Raw genomic sequence first — 22,395 nt, 5'->3', positions numbered from 1 at the left:
ATTTAGAGGCTGCAAAAAGGTAATATACAAAGCAATCATTCCGTTTTTCTTTATAGCTGAAATAGAATAAGTCCCCCACATCAATTTTTAGTTACCCTGAAGTATAATTTGTATAAATAAAGGAGAAATAACTTGATTTTCTCTATTATAATTACCATTGGAAAAAAAATAATAACTCAGTTCTCAAGCATCCAACAAACATGACTAAGGAAGGTTTTATTATTTTTATTATTATTCTGAACTTTGGATTTAAACATTGTAAATGTATTTCAGTCCTTACTGACGCCCACATTGTTCCATTTTGGCCAACTGAGTTGGCTTCTTTGCTCTTCTGACACGGCTTTACCAGTCTTTGATAGTTCTTGCTTTCTGCTATAACGAGATGTTCTTAGCTCATCTTGTACATTTCCTGTTTTGGAACGGGCAATCAGCCATTTCTTCATGGAGTCCTCATTCTTTTAAACTGAGGTATTTAGAAACTTCAATCAGGGCACAAGGCTCGTTCATTTCTACCAGAGTGATCGTTATTTTTAAGCCCTTTTAATGAATGGAGCTTACACAATATAAGTTTATACAGTATTTCCTATTCAAATCAGGACCACAGGATTTCTGCAAAACCTTATCCACTTTGGATCTCTATCTTTCTACTCACACTGAAAATCCTACCTTTCAAAAGTATCAATATAATTTCTCATTTGCTTTTACCCACATCATCCACTATGGTGACTGAATATATATACAAACTTACCCCTAATATGATGACTGAAAAACAGCTTTAATGGTTTGTTGTTGTTCTTAGTGTACATCCCACTGGAGTTACATGGTCAAGTAACAGGTTTAAATCTCCTAGAATAAAACTGTCCCCCTCAGTGTGGTTTTGCAAACAAAATCACATTGTTTCATTCTGCTTCCCAGGTTATGTGATGTTTTCAAAGTTCAACTTTATAAACACAATTTACATGGTTCCTAAGTTAAATCTACAAATACATGCAAGCAACTCTACCTTATATCTCTGTTCCCTCAATCTTATTCCCTCCTTCCCCTGTGGGAAATCCTTAATTTTTTTACAGTTAATCCTGCTTTTTAAAAATATATGCAAATATAAGTACATACATTCATATTCCATCATCTTCTCAGATAAATGGTAGCATACCATACCCATTTTCTCTTCCTTGCTTTTTCTTTTTTACTTATATCTTTGTAATCACCCCACAGTATTATATAGAAAGTGCTCCTTTCTTTTTACTGTTGCAGAGACTTCATCATATAAATAAATACTACAGTTCACTTCGTACCATATTAAGGAACACTTGGGCTATTTGTCTTTGCTATCACCAACAGCACTAAAATGAATAGCCTATGTAAATTTATTTTTATATTCTTGCCAGTGTATCTTTGAGCTAAGATTCCTAGAAGTAATAGTAAATGAGTATGTGTAAGCACATACTTCCAAACAGTTAGAATATTTTGCATTTCTTGTTTTCCCACAGCTTCCCCAACAGAGTATGCTGTAAAATCTTTAAATGTTTGCCAATCAAATAGTTGAGAAATAGTGTCTTAGTGTGGTTTTTCTTTTTCCCCAATGAAATGAATGTGATTAGGTTAACACACACCCCAACCAAGAAACAGTGTCTGTATCACCAGAAGTTGCCCTCAGGCCCTTCTCTGTGAGTCACCGAACCTGCTCTGCTTCCTCCCCACTCAGCCACTATCCTCATTCCCTTCACCACTGGTTAGATTTGCCTTTTCTGGAAAGTGACATAAATGACATCACAGTATGTGTTCTTTTACGTCCGGCTTCTTTCACTCAACATCTACTGTTGGAGAGACTTGTCCATGTCGTTGCCTGCATCAGCGTCAGCTTCTTTCTACTACTGAGCAGAGCGGCACTGTGTGAGGTAGTGTACTGCAATACACTTATCCGCTCTCCTGCTGACGGACATTGGGATGTTTCTAGTTTCTGACTATGAGGAGTAATGCTGTTATGAGATTCTGGACAAGTCCTTTTGTGTCAGTACAGTTTTAATTTGCTTCTTTCCTTGTGATTGAGGTTCTGAGGTCTTTTTAAATGAGTAAGAGCCATTCGCATTTCTTTCTCTATCAACTTTTTGTTCAAATCTTGGCCCATTTTTTTCAGTAGGATTGTTAGCTGTTTTCTTTATGTTTAAGAAGTTCTTTGATATTATGGATATTAGCTATCAGATAAAAGTTGCAAATATTTTTACCTGTTCCTCATTGTTTGGAGAAGGCAATGGCACCCCACTCCAGTACTGTTGCCTGGAAAATCCCATGGATGGAGGAGCCTGGTGGGCTGCAGTCCATGGGGTTGCTAAGAGGCAGACATGACTGAGCGACTTCATTTTCACTTTTACTTTCATGCACTGGAGAAGGAAATGGCAACCCACTCCAGTTTCTTGCCTGGAGAATCCCAGGGACGGGGGAGCTTGGTGGGCTGCAGTCTATGGGGTCGCACAGAGTCGGACATGACTGAAGCGACTTAGCAGCAGCAGCATTGTCTGTTTTTGCTTATTGTGTCTTTGTCATGCAAGAAAGTTTTCTTAATTTTTTATTTTCATGTAATCAAATTTGTCAGTCTTTATTGTTTCTGCATGTGGAGCCTTAATTAGGAAAGTTTTCTCACTCCTCAGTTATAAAAGAATCCACAAATGTTTTTACTTAGTACTTGTATGGTTTAATTCTCTACACTGAGCACTATGCCCCATTTGGAATTTAAGTATGCAGAATAGATCCAGTTTCATCTTTTGCCATCTGGCTTTGGAAGATGGGAAAACCATCCTAACATTATTTAGTAAAGTCTGTCTTTCCCCCAGTTATTTGAAATGCTATCTTAATTATGTAAATGTTCTGTGCAGTTCTCAGTGTCCTATTGTGTTCCATGGGTCTGATACCCATTCCAAACTGTTTTAATTATAGAGGCTTTATAGTGCTGGTTTTTATCTGGACCCCAGCTTCACTGCTGTCTGTTTTCAGAGTTTGATTCAAAAGAAAGAGAAAGAAAGAAATTCTTTCCTCTTCCATTCTCTTTCCTGTTTTGAAGTGGGCGTGTAGTGTTACTAATCATGGAGCAGGAAGGGCTGTAGAGACATCTCTTGCGTGCTTATGGCATGGCGGCTTCGGCGCCTGGAGAGCGCATTGCTGGTCTTGTCAGCACGTGGTTCGGAAGATGAGCCTGTCATTCCTGGGCTCCATAACTATGTATCCCACAGTCATGACCAACAGCAGCTGTCGATAGCCTCAGGTAGGACACTTAGGATCGAAAATGCAGCCTCAGAAAGCAAGCACAGTATACCCAGCATCGCATGTATGCCCCACCCCCCCTTATATTCAGCCTAGGGCCTTTATGCCTCAGCACCATGTTACGGCAGTGACTTACTTAGAGAGACGATATATTTCTAGCCACCTGACCCCAGGCTCTAATCAGCACCTTCGGCATATCTTATATCAACATGTCCTATATTTATGAGCACCAGAAATGTTTAAGTTCTACTTGTTAATGCCTATTTAGAGTTGAAGTACAGCCTAATAGGCTAACCATAAGAAAACAGAGTTTGTGTCTTCTAATTATTAAGACTATTAAAGGGATGTGCTTAAAAAAAAGAAAACTGAGCTAGAAACAGTACTGGAATTAAACTTTATCAACAGCTACATTTTTGCTGTGTTAATATTATTAAGCCATAACAAGTGTTCTAAAAAAGAAAAGTGTTTATGTCCAATTGTCTGCTTTTAATACTACTTAAAATTTAGATAAAAAGTTTCCCAAATACTTTAAAAGCTACATTTAAGAGTAAAGGTTTTTTTATACTTTGACTTAAAAAAAAATTATTTATTTATTTTAATTGGAGGCTAATTACTTTACAGTATTGTAGTGGTTTTTGCCATACATTGACATGAATCTGCCATGGGTGTACACGTGTTCCCCATCCTGAACCCCCCCCCCACACCTCCCTCCCCATCCCACCCCTCTGGGTCATCCCAGTGCACCAGCCCTGAGCACCCTGTATCATGCATCGAACCTGGACTGGCGACTGTTTCACATATGGTAATATACATGTTTCAGTGCTATTCTCTCAAATCATCACATACTTTGACTTTTCAATTACTACTTTTTCATCACTAAACAACATACCCGTTGTTGAATAGGCCAGGGTTTTGTAATTGCAGAAAGATCACAAGCTGTCATCAGCATCGCTCTGTTAAGGAAAAAGAGGTCCAATACTCCTGTTTACCTTTATGTGACTATAAACCCTAGTAAATAGTTAGTTAAAATAAAAAGTTAAATTAAAACCCCATAAACTACAGAGATGGCAGTTTACAAAGACTAAAGAAACAGAAATAGAATTTATATAGAAGCAGAACTGATACAATGGTATCACAGCATCAGTTGTTTTGGTTACCCAGTGAACCACTGGAATTTGCCCTCAAACTGCCTTGTTACAAGTATCTCCAGATTAGCAGAAGGAGAGAAATTACTAACCTGTGAGCAAAAACGTGCCTGCTATTATTATTTTTTTTTCACTTTGGCCTTCCATTCTCAGTGACAGTATGGTGAAAACACATTGATTACTAATAATTATCTGTGAAACATCATCAGCTATCCTATTGATACAACCCCCATGACAACAAGAACTGTGCTGGGTCATCCTAGTTCACTCAGCACACGTCGTGGCTCCTATGTGAAAAGTCTTTAAATTATTGAACAGTACCTGCTGGAGAGAAGAGGGAAATGAAAGGATATGGTGCTCTTTACCCCTTCTCTTGTTAGAGAAGTTGAAAATCATGTTGGACTCTGGAGGCTGTGACAAGGTGCTCTAGACCTCAGTACTGTGACTACTGTATGAAAATGGTTTCTCTTTGGTGTAGTGACTTTCCATGTCAGGTCTAAATACCTGCCATCGAATTCTTTCAATCTGTTTGAGGACATAGGCGAAAAGGTCATCACTGTCACATATAGAAACACTCAAGGTAAAGGACTGTGTCACTTGTACCTCTAGGGACAATCTAAATAAAAGTACATCTTCCCTAACCACATTAGGCCACAAAGAAAAGGGTTTTTGGCCTCAGACTGTCTTATACCAACTCTTATCTCAGGTAATGAGTACACCAGAGAAATGTTTAATCATGAAGGATTTCAATAATGCTTGCCAATGCAGACTGTCTCCCCCAAAGAAGACCATGCAGTGTCTGGATAAGCTTAAGTACAATCTGGACGGTGAAGAGTAGAAGAGGCAGCCTGAGTGCTAGGTGTACTGAGTGCTTCTCTGCAAGAGGCTAGAAGTTGGGAGAGCACAGCAGTGAAAGCGGTGGCACAGACTTGGAGCTGATTTTGGGTCAGCTGGTTGGATTCCATTTTTGTCACTGGGAAAAACTGGCCACAGATTGCAGCAGTGTGTGTGCGTTTCCAAGGCACTGCTCTAAAAGCATGTTGAGTCTCTTACATGAGGCATGACACTTGTATGAACAGACAGCTGGACGTGTGTATGTTTGTTTGCATGTGAAGTGATGCCTGTCTATCTACAGAGATGTCAGTTATAAAACTGTAACAGAGCACTATCAGTCTTGTTACTACTTCTGTCTTTATTATTCACGCTTGGTTCTTTTTTATTGGTCTAGTTCTTGTCATGGAAAAGGCAGTGACAGTGATAGCAAAGGATGGGAGGGAGGGAAAGGGAAAACAGGTGAGAAAAACAGAACCCTGAAGCTCTGACTCCACAACTAACACCAAAAAGAGATGTCCTTTTCATCATAGGGGACTGGAATGTAAAAGTAGGAAGTCAGGGGATATCTGGAGTACCAGGCAAGTTTGGCATTAGAGGACAAAATGAAGCAGGGCAAAGGCTAACCGAGTTTTCCCAAGAGAATGTACTGGTCATAGCAAACACCCTCTTTCAGCAACACGAGACAACTGTACACATGGACATCACCAGATGGTCAATAACAAAATCAGACTGATTATATTCTTTGCAGCCCAAGATGAAGCAGCTCTATACAGTCAGCAAAAACAAGACCAGGAGCTGACTGTGGCTCAGATCATCAACTCCTTATTGCAAAATTCAGATTTAAATTGAAGAAAGTAGGGAAAACCATTAGACCATTCACGTATGACCTAAATCAAATCCCTCACCATTCATTATATAGCAGAGGTAACAAGTAGACTCAAGGGATTAGATCTGATAGAGTGCTTGAAGAACTGTGGACGGAGGTTCGTAACACTGTACAGGAGGCAGTGATCCAAACCACCCCCAAAAAAAAGAAATGCAAAGGCAAAATGGCTGTCTGAGGAGGCCTTACAAATAGCTGAGAGAAGAAAAGAAGCGAAAGGCAAAGGAGAAAAGGAAAGATAAACCCATTTGAATGCAGAGTTCCAAAGAACAGCAAGGAGAAATAAGAAAGCTTTCCTCAGTGATGAATGCAAAGAAATAGAGGAAAACAACAGAATTCGAAAGACTAGAGATCTCGTCCAGAAAATTAGAGACACCAAGGTAACATTTCATGCAAGATGGGCTCGATAAAGGACAGAAATGGTCTGGACCTAACAGAAGCAGAAGATATTAAGAAGAGGTGGCAAGAATACACAGAAGAACTATACAAAAAAGATCTTAATGACCCAGATAACCACAACAGTGTGATCATTCACCCAAAGACAGACATCCTGGAGTGTGAAGTCAAGTGGGCCTTAGGAAGCATCACTATGGACAAAGCTAGTGGAGGTGACGGAATTCCAGTGGAGCTATTTCAAATCCCAAATGATGATGCTGTGAATGTACTGCACTCAGTATGCCAACAAATTTGGAAAACTCAGCAGTGGCCACAGGACTGGAAAAGGTCAGTTTTCATTCCAATCCCAAAGAAAGACAATGGCAAAGAATGTTCAAAGTACTGCACAATTGCACTCATCTCACATGCTAGTAAAGTAATGCTCAAAATTCTCCATGCCAGGCTTCAACAGTATGTGAACCAAGAACGTCCAGATGTTCAAGCTGGATTTAGAAAAGGCAGAGGAACCAGAGATCAAATTGCCAACATCTGTTGGATCATCGAAAAAGCAAGAGAGTTCCAGAAAAACAACTACTTCTGCTTAATTGACTACTAAGGCATTCTGCTAAAGCCTTTGACTGTATGATCACAACAAACTGTGGAAAATTCTTCAGGAGATGGGAATACCAGACCACCTACCTGCAGGTCCAGAAGCAACAGTTAAAAAGGGACATGGAACCACAGACTGGTTCCAAAGTTGGAAGCCTGTATATTGTAACCCTACTTATTTAACTTATATGCAGAGTTTATCATGCGAAATGCTGGGCTGGATAAAGCAAGCTGGAACCAAGATTGCTGGGAGAAATATCAATAACCTCAGATATGCAGATGACACCACCCTTTATGGCAGAAAGCAAAGAGGAACTAAAGAGCCTCTTGATGAAGATGAAAGAGGAGAGGGAAAAAGCTGGCTTAAAACTCAACATTCAAAAAATGAAGATCATGGCATCCAGTCCTGTCACTTCATGGGAAATAGATGGGGAAACAATGCAAACAGTGAAAGACTTTATTTTCCTGGGCTCCCAAATCACTGCAGATGGTGACTGCAGCCATGAAATTAAAAGACTTTTGCTCCTTGAAAGAAAAGCTATGACAAACCTACATAGCATATTAAAAAGCAGAGATATTACTTTGCCAACAAAAGTCCATTTAGTCAAAGCTATGTTTTTTTTCCAGTAGTGTATGGATGTGAGAGTTGGATTATAAAGAAAGCTGAGCACCGAAGAATTGATGCTTTTGAACTGTGGTGCTGGAGAAGACTCTTGAGAGTCCCTTGGACTGCAAGGAGATCCAACCAATCCATCCTAAAGGTGATCAGTCCTGGGTGTTCATTGGAAAGACTGATGTTGAAGCTGAAGCTACAATACTTTGGCCACCTGATGTGAAGAGCTGACTCACTGGAAAAGACCCTGATGCTGGGAAGGACTGAAGGCAGGAGGAGGGGATGACGGAGCATGAGATGGTTGGATGGCATCACTGACTCGATGGACATGAGTTTGAGCAAGCTCTGGCAGTTGGTGATGGACAGGGAGGCCTGGCGTGCAGTCACGGGGTCACGAAGAGTCAGACACAACGGAGCAGCCAACTGAACGGAAGGTCTGACTGCTGGTCTGCCATCATGTAAGAGAAGTAAACACTTCACAGTCATGTTCTTGCTCCAGCAATCTTCAGGATGCTATTTTTAGGTCTTCCAGTCAAAACAACTGTGAGTGTGAACAAGGGAACCCTACAGCCTTGTATGACACTCCACCACATTTAAAGGTCCTTCTAGGACAAAAAGAATATGCTTTTGAATTTGCAAATGCATTTATTTTCAAGTAAATACTTATATTTAGCCCTTTGTATAACATCTGTAAGAATTCTGACAGCCTCTAAGATCATCACATTGTAACAAACAACTGCAATAAAATTAACTGGATAGAAAAACCAGCTTTAAGGATAGTAATCCTACTTACAAAAACAACTCCTTTTGATGAGGATCTTCCAAATTGAATTGATTTTTTCTTATAAGTTCAAAAAATTCTCCTCGTCTCCTTTAAAATAAAGAAAAATTTTGGTAGTTATGATGAGTCCCCTAAGCTCTTATCCTTTTGGTCAACAAAGGCACATCAAGTAAAATTTCAGGGAAAAGAATCTCTAATGGTTTTTCTCATATAAGAATCTTATATTGTTACATATATTCTTATATATCAGAATATATAATCCAATATAAGAATCATATAAAAATCTTGAATACCTTACTTTCCTCCCTTCTACTATATTCTTTGGCTGAAATATTAAATCTTAACTCACTTTTAACTAAGGTCACAAGTAATGGAAATTTCAATTCTTGAATATAATTTAAGAAAATGAAACAATGTGAGTTAAAAATCTGATGCTGAGAATGATTTTTAGAAATTCTGCATATGGTGCAAGATCTCTATGGTTTCAATTTAATTTCATACATCTCTTTCACATAATTTTTTACTCTATACCAAAATATATGTCAGTATAAAGCTGTGAAGTTCTTCTGAAGCAAAGAAAGACCAGTATAAACTGATGTTTGCTCACTGTATAGTGAACACCTCTGTGTACTCAACATTGATAAGCATCTTGGAAAACTGCAAGACAGGAGTTCTTTTCATAACATTTAAACCAGTCAAAGTCATGGGACACTAATAAGAGAAACTTGAATAACAAAACTGCCTGTCTGTGACTGAATACCAAGATGAAAAGAGGTTTCAGAAGGATCCAGAGGGGAGACCCCTGTGGCTTGAAAAGGTCAGGAAGTCTTTGTGGTTTCAGGTACTTTTCAAATTATTGGTAACTTGACAGTCTTTATCCTGTAGTCATTTTGAGCTGAAATTTATAATATATATGTATATATATTACCCTAATTAACTTTAAAGTGCTCCAAAGTCCAAGGAAACAGACTCTTCTAGACATAAGTTGCTTTTAGATGTACAGTAGTGGCTATCTGGAATGAGGTTTTGTGTGTCTTCTGTTTGCTTTTAGTTCTCAAGAGTGGCTAAAACCACAGTGTGCATCTGTGTACAGCTGGGGAGAGGCCCTTGCTCCCAGGAGATCCCGTGAGCGTGACTGCCCCTCTGCCTTCACCCCCACACATGCAGCAGAGCGCTTGGTCTCTGTGTGGGAAACAAACGGCTGCCCAGACCCAGCAACGTCGTCCCTTTCTTTTAGAAAGTAAGTTTAGTTATGCAGACGCACACCTACATCACCGACACACTCTAATGCATGCTTTAATTCTGAAGTCGTTCACTTCATTAATTATAAGGGTCTGCATTAATACTCTTCTGCCAAAATCCAATAAAAAGAAACAAGATTTACTTGTTTGGCACTCAGCTCCTTTTCCTGCCCACATGGGCTTAGATAATAGTTTAAGGGACTGTGAAATGGTCAGAAGTTGGGGGAGTGAGGGACAGAAGGAAAAGCAGGTGCCCTTTATAGAGGGCATTATTATATTCTTTAGATTGGCCAGCCAAGCTTAGAATGACCTTGAGATGGTCATCTGCTTTGTGCAGAGCTTCAAAGACAAACATCAGAAGTAATTCTGTATTCTGTCATTTCTAGCATTAAGCAGACTTTTCTGGCTTCCTTGTTTAACAAACTGCTCCACAGTCTGATAAACAGCTTTGCCAGGACATTGGTTCTTATAATCTAAAAATATCCCAATGGCGATTTTTAAAGTTGGAAGCTGTGCAAACACATCCGAAATCTATCAATCAAGATATTTCTTAAAACTTACTTTATGTACAGTGCTAGGTCTGTAGCTAAAATAGCTTGCTTGATTATCTTCAGCGTGGTCTTATATTCTTCAATGGAGAGGCCACTGAGAATCTGATTGCCCTTTATAAAAAAGAAAACCATCATAAGCCCACCACTTGGAGACGCTGCTGCTAAGAACAAAATCTGAAAATACAGTCACATCTCTTACACACATTCTAAACTCAGGAAGACAGAGGACACCTACTTACATAAGTCAATACCGTGAAGTCATGTTTCCCCTTGATGCACCCACCCCACCACCTTGTCATTTGAGGAAAACACAGCTTCATGATGGTTCATTGACCAAAGTAAGCATGTTTTTCCAACTCTTGTACTTCTTGGTTTTAGTCCAGGTCCAAAAGTTAATGACTATATACCTTTTTCCTTTGGGCAAGTTAACTGCTAAATCTGACAGCAAGTAAAACTTTGAAAAATCAAAATCTATATTAATAGATACGAAGAACTGTAAATGATTATTTTAAAAATCATTTCTCTGGCTTCTATAACAAATCCAATAACATTTCTGGTGCAGGTTTATATTTTTTTAACTTCTTATTGGGCATAGTGTTTATTCTTAGGAACATGTGTGGTATAGATGGGTAGCAGGCATGAGCAATGTCTGCTTCCTCAAGAAAGGAAGAGTTTGAAACATTTATAAGGAGAATCTCAAAGATGGCTAATCCATGTGCAAATTATCTTAAGTTTTTGCTATGTAACCATTTTTAAAATTTCTTGCCTGTAATTTAAATCACAGTGACTCACTGATCTTGAACTAAGTAAAACATACTTTGGCTACTCAGACTATACTCAAAACAATATCTGTAAATTAAGTCAGATGTGCTTCCTAAACCTTAGCACTGAGGGGAAAAAACCCAGAAGCTTAGAAATAGGACGTGGAGGCAAAGGATTTGCTCTGAAAAGATAAAACTGCTGAGCTGGGGTCAGACATTGGTTAGAGGATAACTAGTTGCCAAAATTGTGATATATGTCTAATTAATAATCTATTATTATGCAAGAAATACTAGTTTTAAATGTAAATCACTTTAGATTCTGGACAAAACAGTACTGTTCAGAAGATAGCTTCTGATACTTTTATTTAATATAAGACTATGTTAAATGAAAAAGTAGAAATGTCTTTTGGTATTATACTTTAATTTTCCCTTCCACGAGCAAAAGCTATAAATTCTTATGTATTGGTGTTTACAAAGACAGAATGTAGAGATGGGTGTTATAAAATGAGGCCAGCCATATATACAGCAAGATTCCTTTTATGTTATAATATATTACATAGTAAGTTATGTCATCTGATAACAGAGAGCAGTGTGATAGGAATATTGTACAATGTGCTTTTTAAGAAAAAGGTTAAGCACATTTTCTTCAAAACTAAAACAGGATATTAAAAATGAAGTTTGAGCTGAAGGGCAAAGACAGCAAACTCCAGTGAAGGTACAGATGTTTCTGCTATAATTCAACATAGACATTCCTGACAAGTCTCAGCTCAGAAAAACCACACACTAACAGAATAACACGGTGTATGGGAGAAACAGTACTGGGGGAGACCACTCAAAGCCTATGCAACTTTTAAACCAGAGCAAAAAACAAACCAAGAATTAGGACATCTGAAGGTAACTTGGACAGGCCAGGCTCACAAGTCTGGCAGCTGCCTCTGAGGACATTAACGCAGCACAGAAATGGAAATGCTGGTTTATGGAGGCCTGGGGCAGTGCAGATAGAACTGGCCCGCGGAGACAGTGGGGCTGTATCACGGGAGGCACTGGGGGATGCGCAGCCCCCCTCCACGGCCCAGCGCGGTCCAGGGCGAGGGCGTGCCTCTGGGGCCAAGTGCCCACTTCCAGTGCTCCTGTAACAACGGAAAGGGCTGCACGGGCAGGAGCCAAGCAGAGCGTTTCTTCCTTTCTTGCTGAAGGCTGAAATTCAGCTCCCATAATTCTGACACCTAACCCAAGAGAACTTGTGCACGAAACAGTACAATTTGTACATTTTAGCGACATCATCCCCCTACTCCCACTCACATACTAATTCTTGTTAAAAGTCACATCTGTAGCAGACAGTCTGCACTAGAGCACGTGCAGAATTTACAAGGAGGTGCCAGAACTGGCCACATAACTCTTAGCCCTTCAGCCACACTGAGAGGCAGGACTGCATTCCTCCTCCCTCAAGTAAGAGAGAGCAGCCTGCAGTCACTGTGTGTCTCCTGGAGCTGGGTGGGTGGGTGGGGACTACAGTGCACGTGTGTCTGATTCCCGTCTGGAAAATTGAAAAGGCAAGACCCAGGCTGGCCAGACCCTCTGATTGAGCAGGAGGGAGAGGTTGCTTCCATTCAGGATGGGCTGCCTCTTCTGAGTTTTGGATGCATTAGGTCTCTTGAAGTCCTGTCCTTTTTCAAGAGGACCACAAAGAGAGCCAAGGAACCTCAGCAGAAAGGAGAGGAAAGTCACTACTCAGAGTTCCAGGAGCTGAGGAGGAAGTCATCAGGCAATACACTGGAGAGAGGTGACTACGCGTATTACAGGGGACGACAGTGGAAAAGCCCACAGTTAGGGTGCATGGGCACGATCATGGACTTACTCATAAGAACAGAACTTGTTTTAGACACCTATGAGGCGCAGAGAGGGGGACAGGCGTAAGAGCACCAGTCTGCTGAGTGTCCTGGGCCCTCTTCTTTCCTGTTCTCCAGGACGTGGGGACTGGGGGTGAAGAAGGAGTCAAAAGAAGCCTAAGGAGGGAGGAAAGAGGCCAGCCGGGGCAGAAAAAGAGGACCTGAAGCTTTAAATCAGGTCCAGAATCTATACTATCCCACAGGACTGGACGTTCTGGTTTCTAACTTGAAAACTATGCTGTATTTTGTGATGTAAAGCAGTAACTAGAAAGCTTTTACTTAAAAAGAGTCACCACAAAAGTCATAAGCCTCTTAAGTTTTCTAGGGCTCAGGGAAGAACGAACCCAGCGGGCAAATGTAAAGAGATGGAGACAAAATTGCTTTAAAATGATGTACCATGCGTTGTGTTTTTTCAACATAAGAGTGTACAACTTTCTTTTTTTTTCTTATTATAAAGGTAATATGTCCATACAATGGATAATGCGAATGATGGACAAATCCGAATCAGAAAATAAAAAAGCTAATAATTTAAGTAGACAGAGACAGCCATTGTGAAAATTTTGGTGTATATCATTTGAATATTTTCCTTAACATAAATATGACTGGCATAGCATATCACATGCTTTCTTACAATGATATTCATTTAGCCAGTATTGAATAACTTTATTCCTTAACAGAAATGTTGATTAGTGGTCAGAAGTTTCAATAAAAAGAGGAAAAGGTGTTGCCTGTGAAAGACATTTGAGAGCAGTATAAACCACATCATTTGACAAAAACAAAAACAGAACTAACAGAGAGCCATAAAATACCAGTTTTGTTTGTTTCTACTTTGCAATAACCAAATTGAGGTAAGGAACCAGTTTTCCCTTATCAGGCAACATTAAGACAGTTTTGGTTTCTAGAGAAGTAAGGCTGTGGAGATCTCAAATTGTTTTGGCTTTGCCTTTCTTACCCAAAAAGGAATAAAGCGTGCTCAAGAATTTATGATGCTGGGAATAAATCCAAAACTAAAAATAAAACTGAATTTATACACTCCCCTTTGAAAGTCCAGAACCATAAATCAGGGACTTACAGGACTATTAAGGATCATCAGGCACTGGTCAAAATGGTGATGCTCCATGATCGAATGGCAGTAGAGCTGAGCGAGTGGGTGTTCACTTCTGAAACATGGCAGAAGGAAGAGAGACAGAGTTTAAAATATGGCCAGTTTCCCCAGCATACCAGTTATCAGTTTCTTCTTGTTACTGGTTAACTGAAAAAGAGGCGACTTCATAAAAATTAATCCAACAATTGTCTCTCCTTCTGCTGGAAAGAGTGAGGTCATCTCTGGGAAATACATGTCAAGAGTCAAATGGTTTTCAAATATCAATGTTAACTGCTCCCCCTTCAAAGTACGAACAATTTCATTGGTTTTACTATTTATTAAAATAATAATAGTAGAAGGAATAAGAACAAAGGATTACTCTCTCTACACATGGAAAAAAAACAACTCTGAGAGAGCTGTACCAACAATACTTTACAATTTCAAAAGTGCAATTGCTTGAAAATCTGAAATGCCAATTTCCATGTAAGTCTTTGTTCTGAAACAAGGCTGAGGGTCAGCGTCTCTGTGCACGTGCCTGTGAGAGCTGTGGGTGGTGAGAAGCGAGGGAAAGGGGAGCAGTGGGTGCACGTCTGCCCCCCCGGAGGCGGGGAGGAGACAGCTAAGTCGGAAGAAGCCCCTGTGGGTGCCGCTTGTTGCAGTGAACTCGGGGAGAACGGTAGAGACCACCTGGCCAAGTAAAGTGGTGTGTGCGTGCTAAGTCACTTCAGTCGTGTCCGACTCTTTGTGACCCCGTGGACTGTAGCCCGCCAGGGTCCTCTGTCCATGGGATTCTCCAGGCAAGAGCACTGGAGTGGGTTGCCACTTCCTTTCCTTCCCGAAGATTCCTTCGGGATCTTCCCGACCCAGGCATCAAACCCACGTCTTACATCTCCTGCACTGGCAGGCGGGTTCTTTCCCACTAGCGCCACCTGGGAAGCCCATGTTAAGTAAAGGGGTGAGGAGGGAATATCACAGTCCGTTCATTATGTGTAACAGTCACAAATCAAGTTCTGAAGCATCATAAGCAGAGTCCTCCGTCTCCTAGTTCTCATGACCCTTCACATGGGAATAGAAAGCACCATTTCCACTATTTGTTCTTTCAAAACAACAGAAAAAGTTATAGTTCCTGAAAGTCTGTTTCTTAGATTTAGAGGACAGGGGTTTATGAACTGTAAAGCATCATACAAGCCTTAGATGATGCACCTGATTGGTCATTCCTTTATACTGCTGTATGAATCATTATTTTACTTTGTATTTCATTTGTTGAAGATAGGGACGCTACCCAAGACTGAGGAAAGGTGACCCAGGAGAAAATGAGCTAAGAGTGAGAGCAGCTTAAGGGAAAACAAAAACAGTAAACCGGAAATAGAGGTAAGAGAACGGGGGATCTCATCTCCTCCTCATACCATCAGCAACGCTGCTGACTCCCAGGCTGCCACGTCTCGTCGCTGTTGTGACCTTGCTCCCACAGTAACTCCGGCCTTGCCTTCTGTGCTCCCTTCATATCTAGTAAGTTGTACCATGAGTCAGATCCTGTGCTGATCACTGGGCAATGGGAAGACAATGGGGTGAACTAGAACAAGCAGATCTGTAAGGAAAATTCGCTGGAACCATTCTGGAGATGCATGGAGACTACTGGGATTTAGTTAGGAGCCTAGTGGGAAACTGTTCTAGTAGCCAGGTAAGAGAGAGCCTGGATTAGAGTGGATCTGAGAGAACTGGGGATTCTACTGGGCTTGGTAGAATCCCAAATAGAGAGAGTTGTTTAAGGAGGTAGACGAGTCAGGAGCCGGCAGTGAGTCCCGGCGTTGGGAACTAGTGGTGATGAGAGAGATGAAGGGGGAAAGCAGAGAGGCTGTTCCTGCATTGTCATTTATTGACACAGGGAAACAGGGAGAAGACGATGGGGGTGAACGAGGGAAGCTGACTAGATGAGCGCTCGATGTATTGATTTTAAGGCGGCTGTAGTCCAACCACGTGGGTATAAATGTCTGGACTGGAGAGACTCGGGTCACATCGGCATGCTCGGAAATCTGAGCCGTGCGAGCAGTCTCCAGGGAGATGGCCTGGGCTTACAGAGGCCCCAGCAGAAACAGACCCGTGATCCCCTCCACATCCTGCCTGGACTCTGCGGTCTCTGCTGTGGCAACAGTGTACTCTCTTCACTCAGACCAGACCTGCTAGTGCCATGTGTCTACACTTCTGGAAAACTACTGCGGCCTTCCTCATGCCCTTCACTTAGGAAAGGAAAAGCTTCTAGATACCTGATATTGTCCTTTATATAAGAAACTTCAGCACATCCAGTATCAGCATCTGTTTTACGCTGCTGGTTGTTTGTAAGTCTGTCACCTGTTAGATTGTATTCCTTTCCAGTTTGGTAGATTCCTTTTCCCCAGTGATAACAAGTACTCTCTGCTGTAACGTGTCTAGCCCTGTGCTAAGTAGTTGATTTCGTTTTGGCGTTACTCTCGTATAGGACGCTTTAGCTCACCATGTCAAATCCTCAGGCCCCCCAGACTGCAGCCGCTGTCGTCGCGTCCAGCGCCAGGCCTGCTGTGACACACGGCGTGAGGAGCCCGTGAGGAGGCGCCCTGCGCCGGCCCCGCGGGGACGCCTCATCTCTGCCCACAGGAGCACTCTGCACTCAGGCCGCTCAGCCGGGAGGGTGAGGGTGAGGAGGAAGGGCCTGCGCAGGTCAGCTGTGCCCGCGGGATACGGCGCGGGTGGAGAGCCGCCCCTCCCCGTTCGTCTCCGTCCTTCTGCAGACCTCTCTGCGTCTCCTGCCCTGGACCGCTCACAGGCTCCTGGCGGCACTGACCACCGGGTGCCGTGTGCACAGACATCTGGCTCCGTCGTCCTCCTCCTGGCCTCCTCTCCTCTCCATTTCCCACCTTCAGGCCTGCATTTCCACCCCCTGGGGTCACATGCACCCCTGAGCTGTATGCACGCCAGCTTCTGTCCCAGGCTCTGCTCCAGGGTTACCCAGCCTGAGATGTCACAACAGCATTTTAGCAATTGTGTTTTTAGACAACCTAAAGTTCAGAGAGATCATCTAACTTGTTCAAGGTCAACACAAATGGCAGAGCCGGGGTTCACACGCATCCTCTTCACCGTGTGACCCTGGCTCTTGACCTACAGCACTCTGTACACACAGCATCTCCTCACCGACCTAGCTGCCAGACTAGAAACACAACAAGGCAGCTACAATGGAAACGTGTTTAAAATTTAGAATGCATATTGCGTTTTTACACCATGCAGAAAGGACTGTTTCACATTAGAGAAGATTCTTGGCTTGTGAGATAAACAAATGCAAATTTACTTACATTTTTAGGTGTTTACTCACATGGTTTACCTTTACTTATGTTGTAAAACTCTGGATTTATGAATCAGTGACAGGGTGACAAGTGCCCCCAATTCTGTCTTTGCAAAGATATTCGTGGAAACCAGTGTATCCTCCGTCCTGTCACTCTCTCACTCTTTGAAACACGAGGCTACATCGCCTCCTTCTTCAAGGTCATGTCACAAGGACACTTTAAGCCACCCCTGCTGCAGGACTGTCCCCCACCGCTGCTAGTGAGCAGTCGTGGGTGAGCACACCCCCTGCCTCTCCTCCGGTTCTGCTGCTGCTGCTCCATCTCTGAGCGGCGTGAGGACACTGGGGCGGAAATCAGACCAGTGCCTCAGAAACCAGGAGAAAGTGGAAGTGCTGGGAGAAAACACAGCCGCCCCAGCACAGTATTCCTCTCCACTGGCTCTAACAGCCATCCTTTAATCTGGCTTCTCATCCACATATATTGCTCTGGGCTCAAATCTCTTAGCTACTCTTTGTAACCCATGCCAACCCATTTACTTCTCAACTTCACAATTTCTCTCCAAATCATCGTGATCACCTGCCAGTCAGGGCTTATTTTATGTTCCCGTTCTCTGTGATCACAGATACTCAAGTTGATGGATCATTTCACCCTGTGACTCCAGTTCTCTGACCTCCTTGACTCTGCTGATTGTCTTTTTTTCACAACAGGAGACTCCCTTCTTTGTTCCACAGCATCGAGCTGCTACCAGGCAGTCTTTGCTAGTCCCCGTCCCTCTCTGGGACAGAGCAAGATCTTGAGCTCTTGTCTGTCGTTAATAGTAGGCGCCTGTGAAAATAGCTAAAACTTGCTGAGCGGATAATCTGTGCCAAGTACTGTTCCAAGCACTTTGCATCTGTTTATACTTCTTAATCCTTGTAGGAAACCCTGTGAGACAGGTATTCTTCTATCTTTATTCTACTATACAGAGAAGGAGACACAGGAAGTTTAAATGACGTGGCTCAAAGACACACAGTGAGAGGAGTCAGGATTTGGATGTGCACTCAGGCCGTCCTAAGGACTAACTGAACTCACGTATATAAAGTGCTAGAAAGAGTTCCAAATGCCACAAGGCTAAAAGCTATGACTATGTTGAGGGTTAACTTCCATTATTGTTATTACTATTATTATTAGCTACTGACATTAAGACTAACTGAACTTGCACATTCTTCATATCCAGACCTCCAGTCTCAGGCTTTCCAGCGTTGCCAAAGGATGACCTCATTCCTGGCTCAAGTACTCTACTCAGTTTGAACTGCACGGACTACGGTTCCTGTGCGGCCGCTGCTGCCCTCTGAAGTCTCTGAGATCCTGCTGACCCTCTGTGACCACCGGCCCATTCATGACCCAGCTCCCTGTTGCTCCTCTGTTACAGAGCAGCGGGGACCACGGTGCAGGGCGAGTTCTTCCAGGACACACACACGTGATCAGACTGTAGTTACCAGGAAATTCTTTCATTCTGGTTTGGCTGAATCTCTGATTTTGAAAACAAAAAAACAAACCTCACTTGGTCACCCTACCTCTTCTAACCACCATCCTGTGTTATCCTCCTCATTGTTGGGCTCCTCTCCCCTCCGTGCTCCCCACAAGGACCCAGCATGCAGACACACCTCCCAGCTCTCTCACTCTCATCAGTGGCACCACTGTTGCTCATTTCTTGGACCCAGCGTTATGATTTCCCCCTTCTTTCTTGCATATAACTAACTGTTGAACATTAGATTTGAACAGTTTTCTTCCTTCCTCGAGCTAATATGTGATGTTCACATACACCTGGCTTCCCCTAACAGCTTTCTGGCTGGCCTCTGTGGCTCTAATTATTACCTGTTTACCTTGTACCACACTTTCAGACCCTTTCTTCTTAAGCAATGCCATTAACCACTCAGTGGTCACCCACCAAATAAAACACACAGCCTGGTTTTCTAGCCCTCCCTCGAGAGGGTCTTCTAACTTCTGCCTGTTCATCCTCTTACTTTTCATTCTGACTAGTCAGGCTAGCCATCACTGCTGTGCCAATGAAAATGTCCACTTCATGGTATTTCTGGAATATCTTCATGTTCTCTCCTCTCCAAATCTTACTCACTTCAAAGATCTGGTTTAACTCCGACTTCTTCCCTTAACAATAAACATGGGCTACGCTGATCATGACCCATCTCCTTCTCTATCGAACACTTCCAGCCCATGTTGTTAAAGAACACAGGACTTACCAGATATTTTGACATTAATCACCACTGTTTGAGGAGACAATAAAAATTCCTGGAGAACAGGAAATTTTACGTGTTTATAGCTCTCTCCCTAACAAAGTACAGGCCCCAGTAATTGCACATTATCTATCTGCCTAAAATGTAGGGATAATTTCACTATATTTACATTTATAAAACACAAATCCTGAATCTAACCAAGTAAATGTATCTACCACAGTCCTCCTATATGGACTACAGGCCTAATGGGGGAAAATTTCTCTGCATAAGCAGATGTCTGTTCTTCAGCCACTCGTTCCTGTGACCGTCTGTGTTTAGTATCCATCTGAAACCACTCTTCCCACCATCCAGCCATGTGGGGGAGGAAGGCGCAGGCAGTGAACTCTCCCCCCAGGTATTACACTGGCATCCTCATAGTGCTCCTCATAAAGGCAGTCTTCCTGAGCCAGGAAGGAACCAGAGAATCCAATCAAGAATCAAAACCGCTTCCTAAACAAGGGCTCTCTTACTTCAGATGTTCTGTTGAGATCTTCAAGAAGAACAAATGACGGTAGTTCTGTTTCTGACTTTGCTACTTCATAAGGGCTTTTTCTCTTTTTTGATGCATTGACTTTTATTTCTGTGCTGCCTTTTATTTGGTAAAGGTCTGGACACAGTACACCTTTCTAGAAGTCAGTTCTTTATATGGAAATGTTTCTGACGCTCTTAGTCTCCCAAGAGGCCCCTGGTTAAGAAAATCCTCCTGGAGATACCACTTGTTTATCACCAAGAAGAAAAAGAGAAACATCCCTGGGACATTCTTGGCTTCCTCTACTCAAACCACAGGGATGTAGGAAAAAATAAGTATCTCTGAAGCTCCTTTATTTTTGAAAGTTGTTATTACTTGGCGCAAGTCTACTTTGCGGTATATGTGGAAGTAAGATCCTGCAGTCTTTTTCCCAGGACTTTTTTTTTTTGAAGAGAAGATGACGTTTCTCCAGATGTTTTTTCCTGGGCAATTATTTTTAAATAAACAAAGGGAAAAAATAGCTGAGTCCTTTTCTTCACTCTGAAGTGCGGCAGTGTGGCCAGCCATGCAGCAACAGTCCATGCCCTGATGACACGAAGCTCAGGGCTGAGGGAAGGGAAGGCCGCCCCGCTGACTGGCCCCCAACCTGCTCTCGACTCCCCGCCACATGTCTCTTCGCATCACTGCTCCCGTGCTGATGTGAGACTCAGGACCACAGTACGTTGCAGAGCACCAAGGGCAAAGGGCGCGTCACACAGTCAGTTCTCCAGAACGTCAGATTTTAGAGAGGGAACAGCTCGCCTCCGACAGCCAGGCCAGAGCGTGCTGTCCTTTCCAGTCAGTGGTCGGAAGAGGGCGTCGTTGCTACATAGCTACAATTCTTTTGACATCAAGTTTTCCACTTACTGTATTTAGATAAAGGGGATGTGATTAGAGAGCTTTCTGAAGTTCTCTCAAGTTATCAGATATCTGGAATTTCCTAGGGAGATATATGCATTAGCTGAATCACTTGCATACTTTAAAAAATGTTCAGTAATAAGGAATTTTCACCAAGAAATGTATGCTTTCAACTAATTTGCTCCAAGAGAATAAGTGTCATGACAGCATTTATGACATCATAAATCTGATGATCACCGTTAGAATCGCATTTGCCATTGCAAATGTTACGTGAGCACGGTCCACAGGTGAGCCTGAACACCTTGTCTGAAGAATTAGCATCTTATACTCTCAAAAGCAGTCCCAAAGCAGGCTTCTGATGACGACAGGACTATCCCCAGCACCTGAAGCTAAGATTCATTTTAACACTTAAAAATGTACCAGGCATTCTACCTGGTAGTGAGGTGCATTATGTCTTAAAAAACTTATGGCCACCCTGTGAGTAGGAATGCTATTATCTTGATTTCACAGAGGTGAGCACCCCTGCTCACGATCACACAGGGACTCTGTGGCGAGGGGGAGGACTCAAATCCGGGTCTGAACTCAGAGCCCAAATTTGCCAGTCCTGTGGTCCACTGCCTTCACTAAGACCAAAAGCCTCTTTATGGATGGCACTGACTAATACGTAGGATCGAGCTAAGCACTTTTCAAGTGCTATCTTTTATTCCAGGGTGAAATTCTACCGTTGATGTACTAGTCTTAATAGTTTTCCAATGAAGCTCTTAAGCCTGGTGTTCATAAACTAAAGCAAAACTCCTGGTAATTATCCAATGAAATAAGATTCTCAACGTAAATACTTTTCGAACTTCAGGCCAGAGATGTTCCCGATGTGATGTTGGACTTGCATTATTCTTTCCATTTCCCTTAAATAAAACCAGAGTATGTTATGGGACCCTGACCAACTGAAATTTCGTACCATTAGAATTTGCTGTGGCTTCTACTTTTAACAAGACAGCCCTACAATTTGAAAGAAACACCATCTTCTGCCACTGGGGCAAATGGCTTACCGCTGTATGTATGAGTTATTGACACCGCGGTGATCCAGATCATGGCTTAAGGCAGCAATCAGCAGTGCGAGTATCTCCAGGTCCGTCAGCCTCTTCTACATGACCGAAGACCATGGGGAGAGAACGAGAAAGGACCGTTTGGTAAAGCGCGTTATGCTACCTCTTTTCACCCATCATGTGGTTTTGTCCTCAGCACTTTACATATGTGCTTCTTTCTAGTCACAGAGGACTCACGCTAGAATCCTTTCCTGCAGAGATTGAATCAGTCATATTATGTCTTCAGAATGGGATTATTATCAACAGAAAAAATTAAGATGCCTCACATAATCAACAATCTGTCCATGTGCAGTCAATGTTTTTTTCTTAATTATC

The 22,395-nt window shown here is 42.3% G+C and overlaps 1 protein-coding gene across 1 annotated transcript in view; it reads right to left on the bottom strand.

The window, feature by feature from the left end:
• PDE5A (phosphodiesterase 5A) overlaps positions 1 to 22,395 on the bottom strand; it is a 142,865-nt gene that overhangs the window by 5,274 nt on the left and 115,196 nt on the right. The window contains exons 14-18 of the mRNA XM_068975114.1: positions 22,024 to 22,118; positions 14,013 to 14,100; positions 10,301 to 10,401; positions 8,511 to 8,588; positions 4,148 to 4,211 (exon numbers count right to left, since the gene is read on the bottom strand). Of these exons, the coding sequence (XP_068831215.1) occupies positions 4,148 to 4,211; positions 8,511 to 8,588; positions 10,301 to 10,401; positions 14,013 to 14,100; positions 22,024 to 22,118 (426 nt within the window). The remainder of the gene's footprint in view (positions 1 to 4,147; positions 4,212 to 8,510; positions 8,589 to 10,300; positions 10,402 to 14,012; positions 14,101 to 22,023; positions 22,119 to 22,395) is intronic.

The sequence above is a fragment of the Capricornis sumatraensis genome, chromosome 7 (assembly GCF_032405125.1).
Source record: "Capricornis sumatraensis isolate serow.1 chromosome 7, serow.2, whole genome shotgun sequence".
In the NCBI taxonomy this organism is placed as follows: Eukaryota; Metazoa; Chordata; class Mammalia; order Artiodactyla; family Bovidae; genus Capricornis; species Capricornis sumatraensis.
Note: the sequence above shows the minus strand (reverse complement) of the source record. Positions and strands in the feature narration are given on the sequence as shown.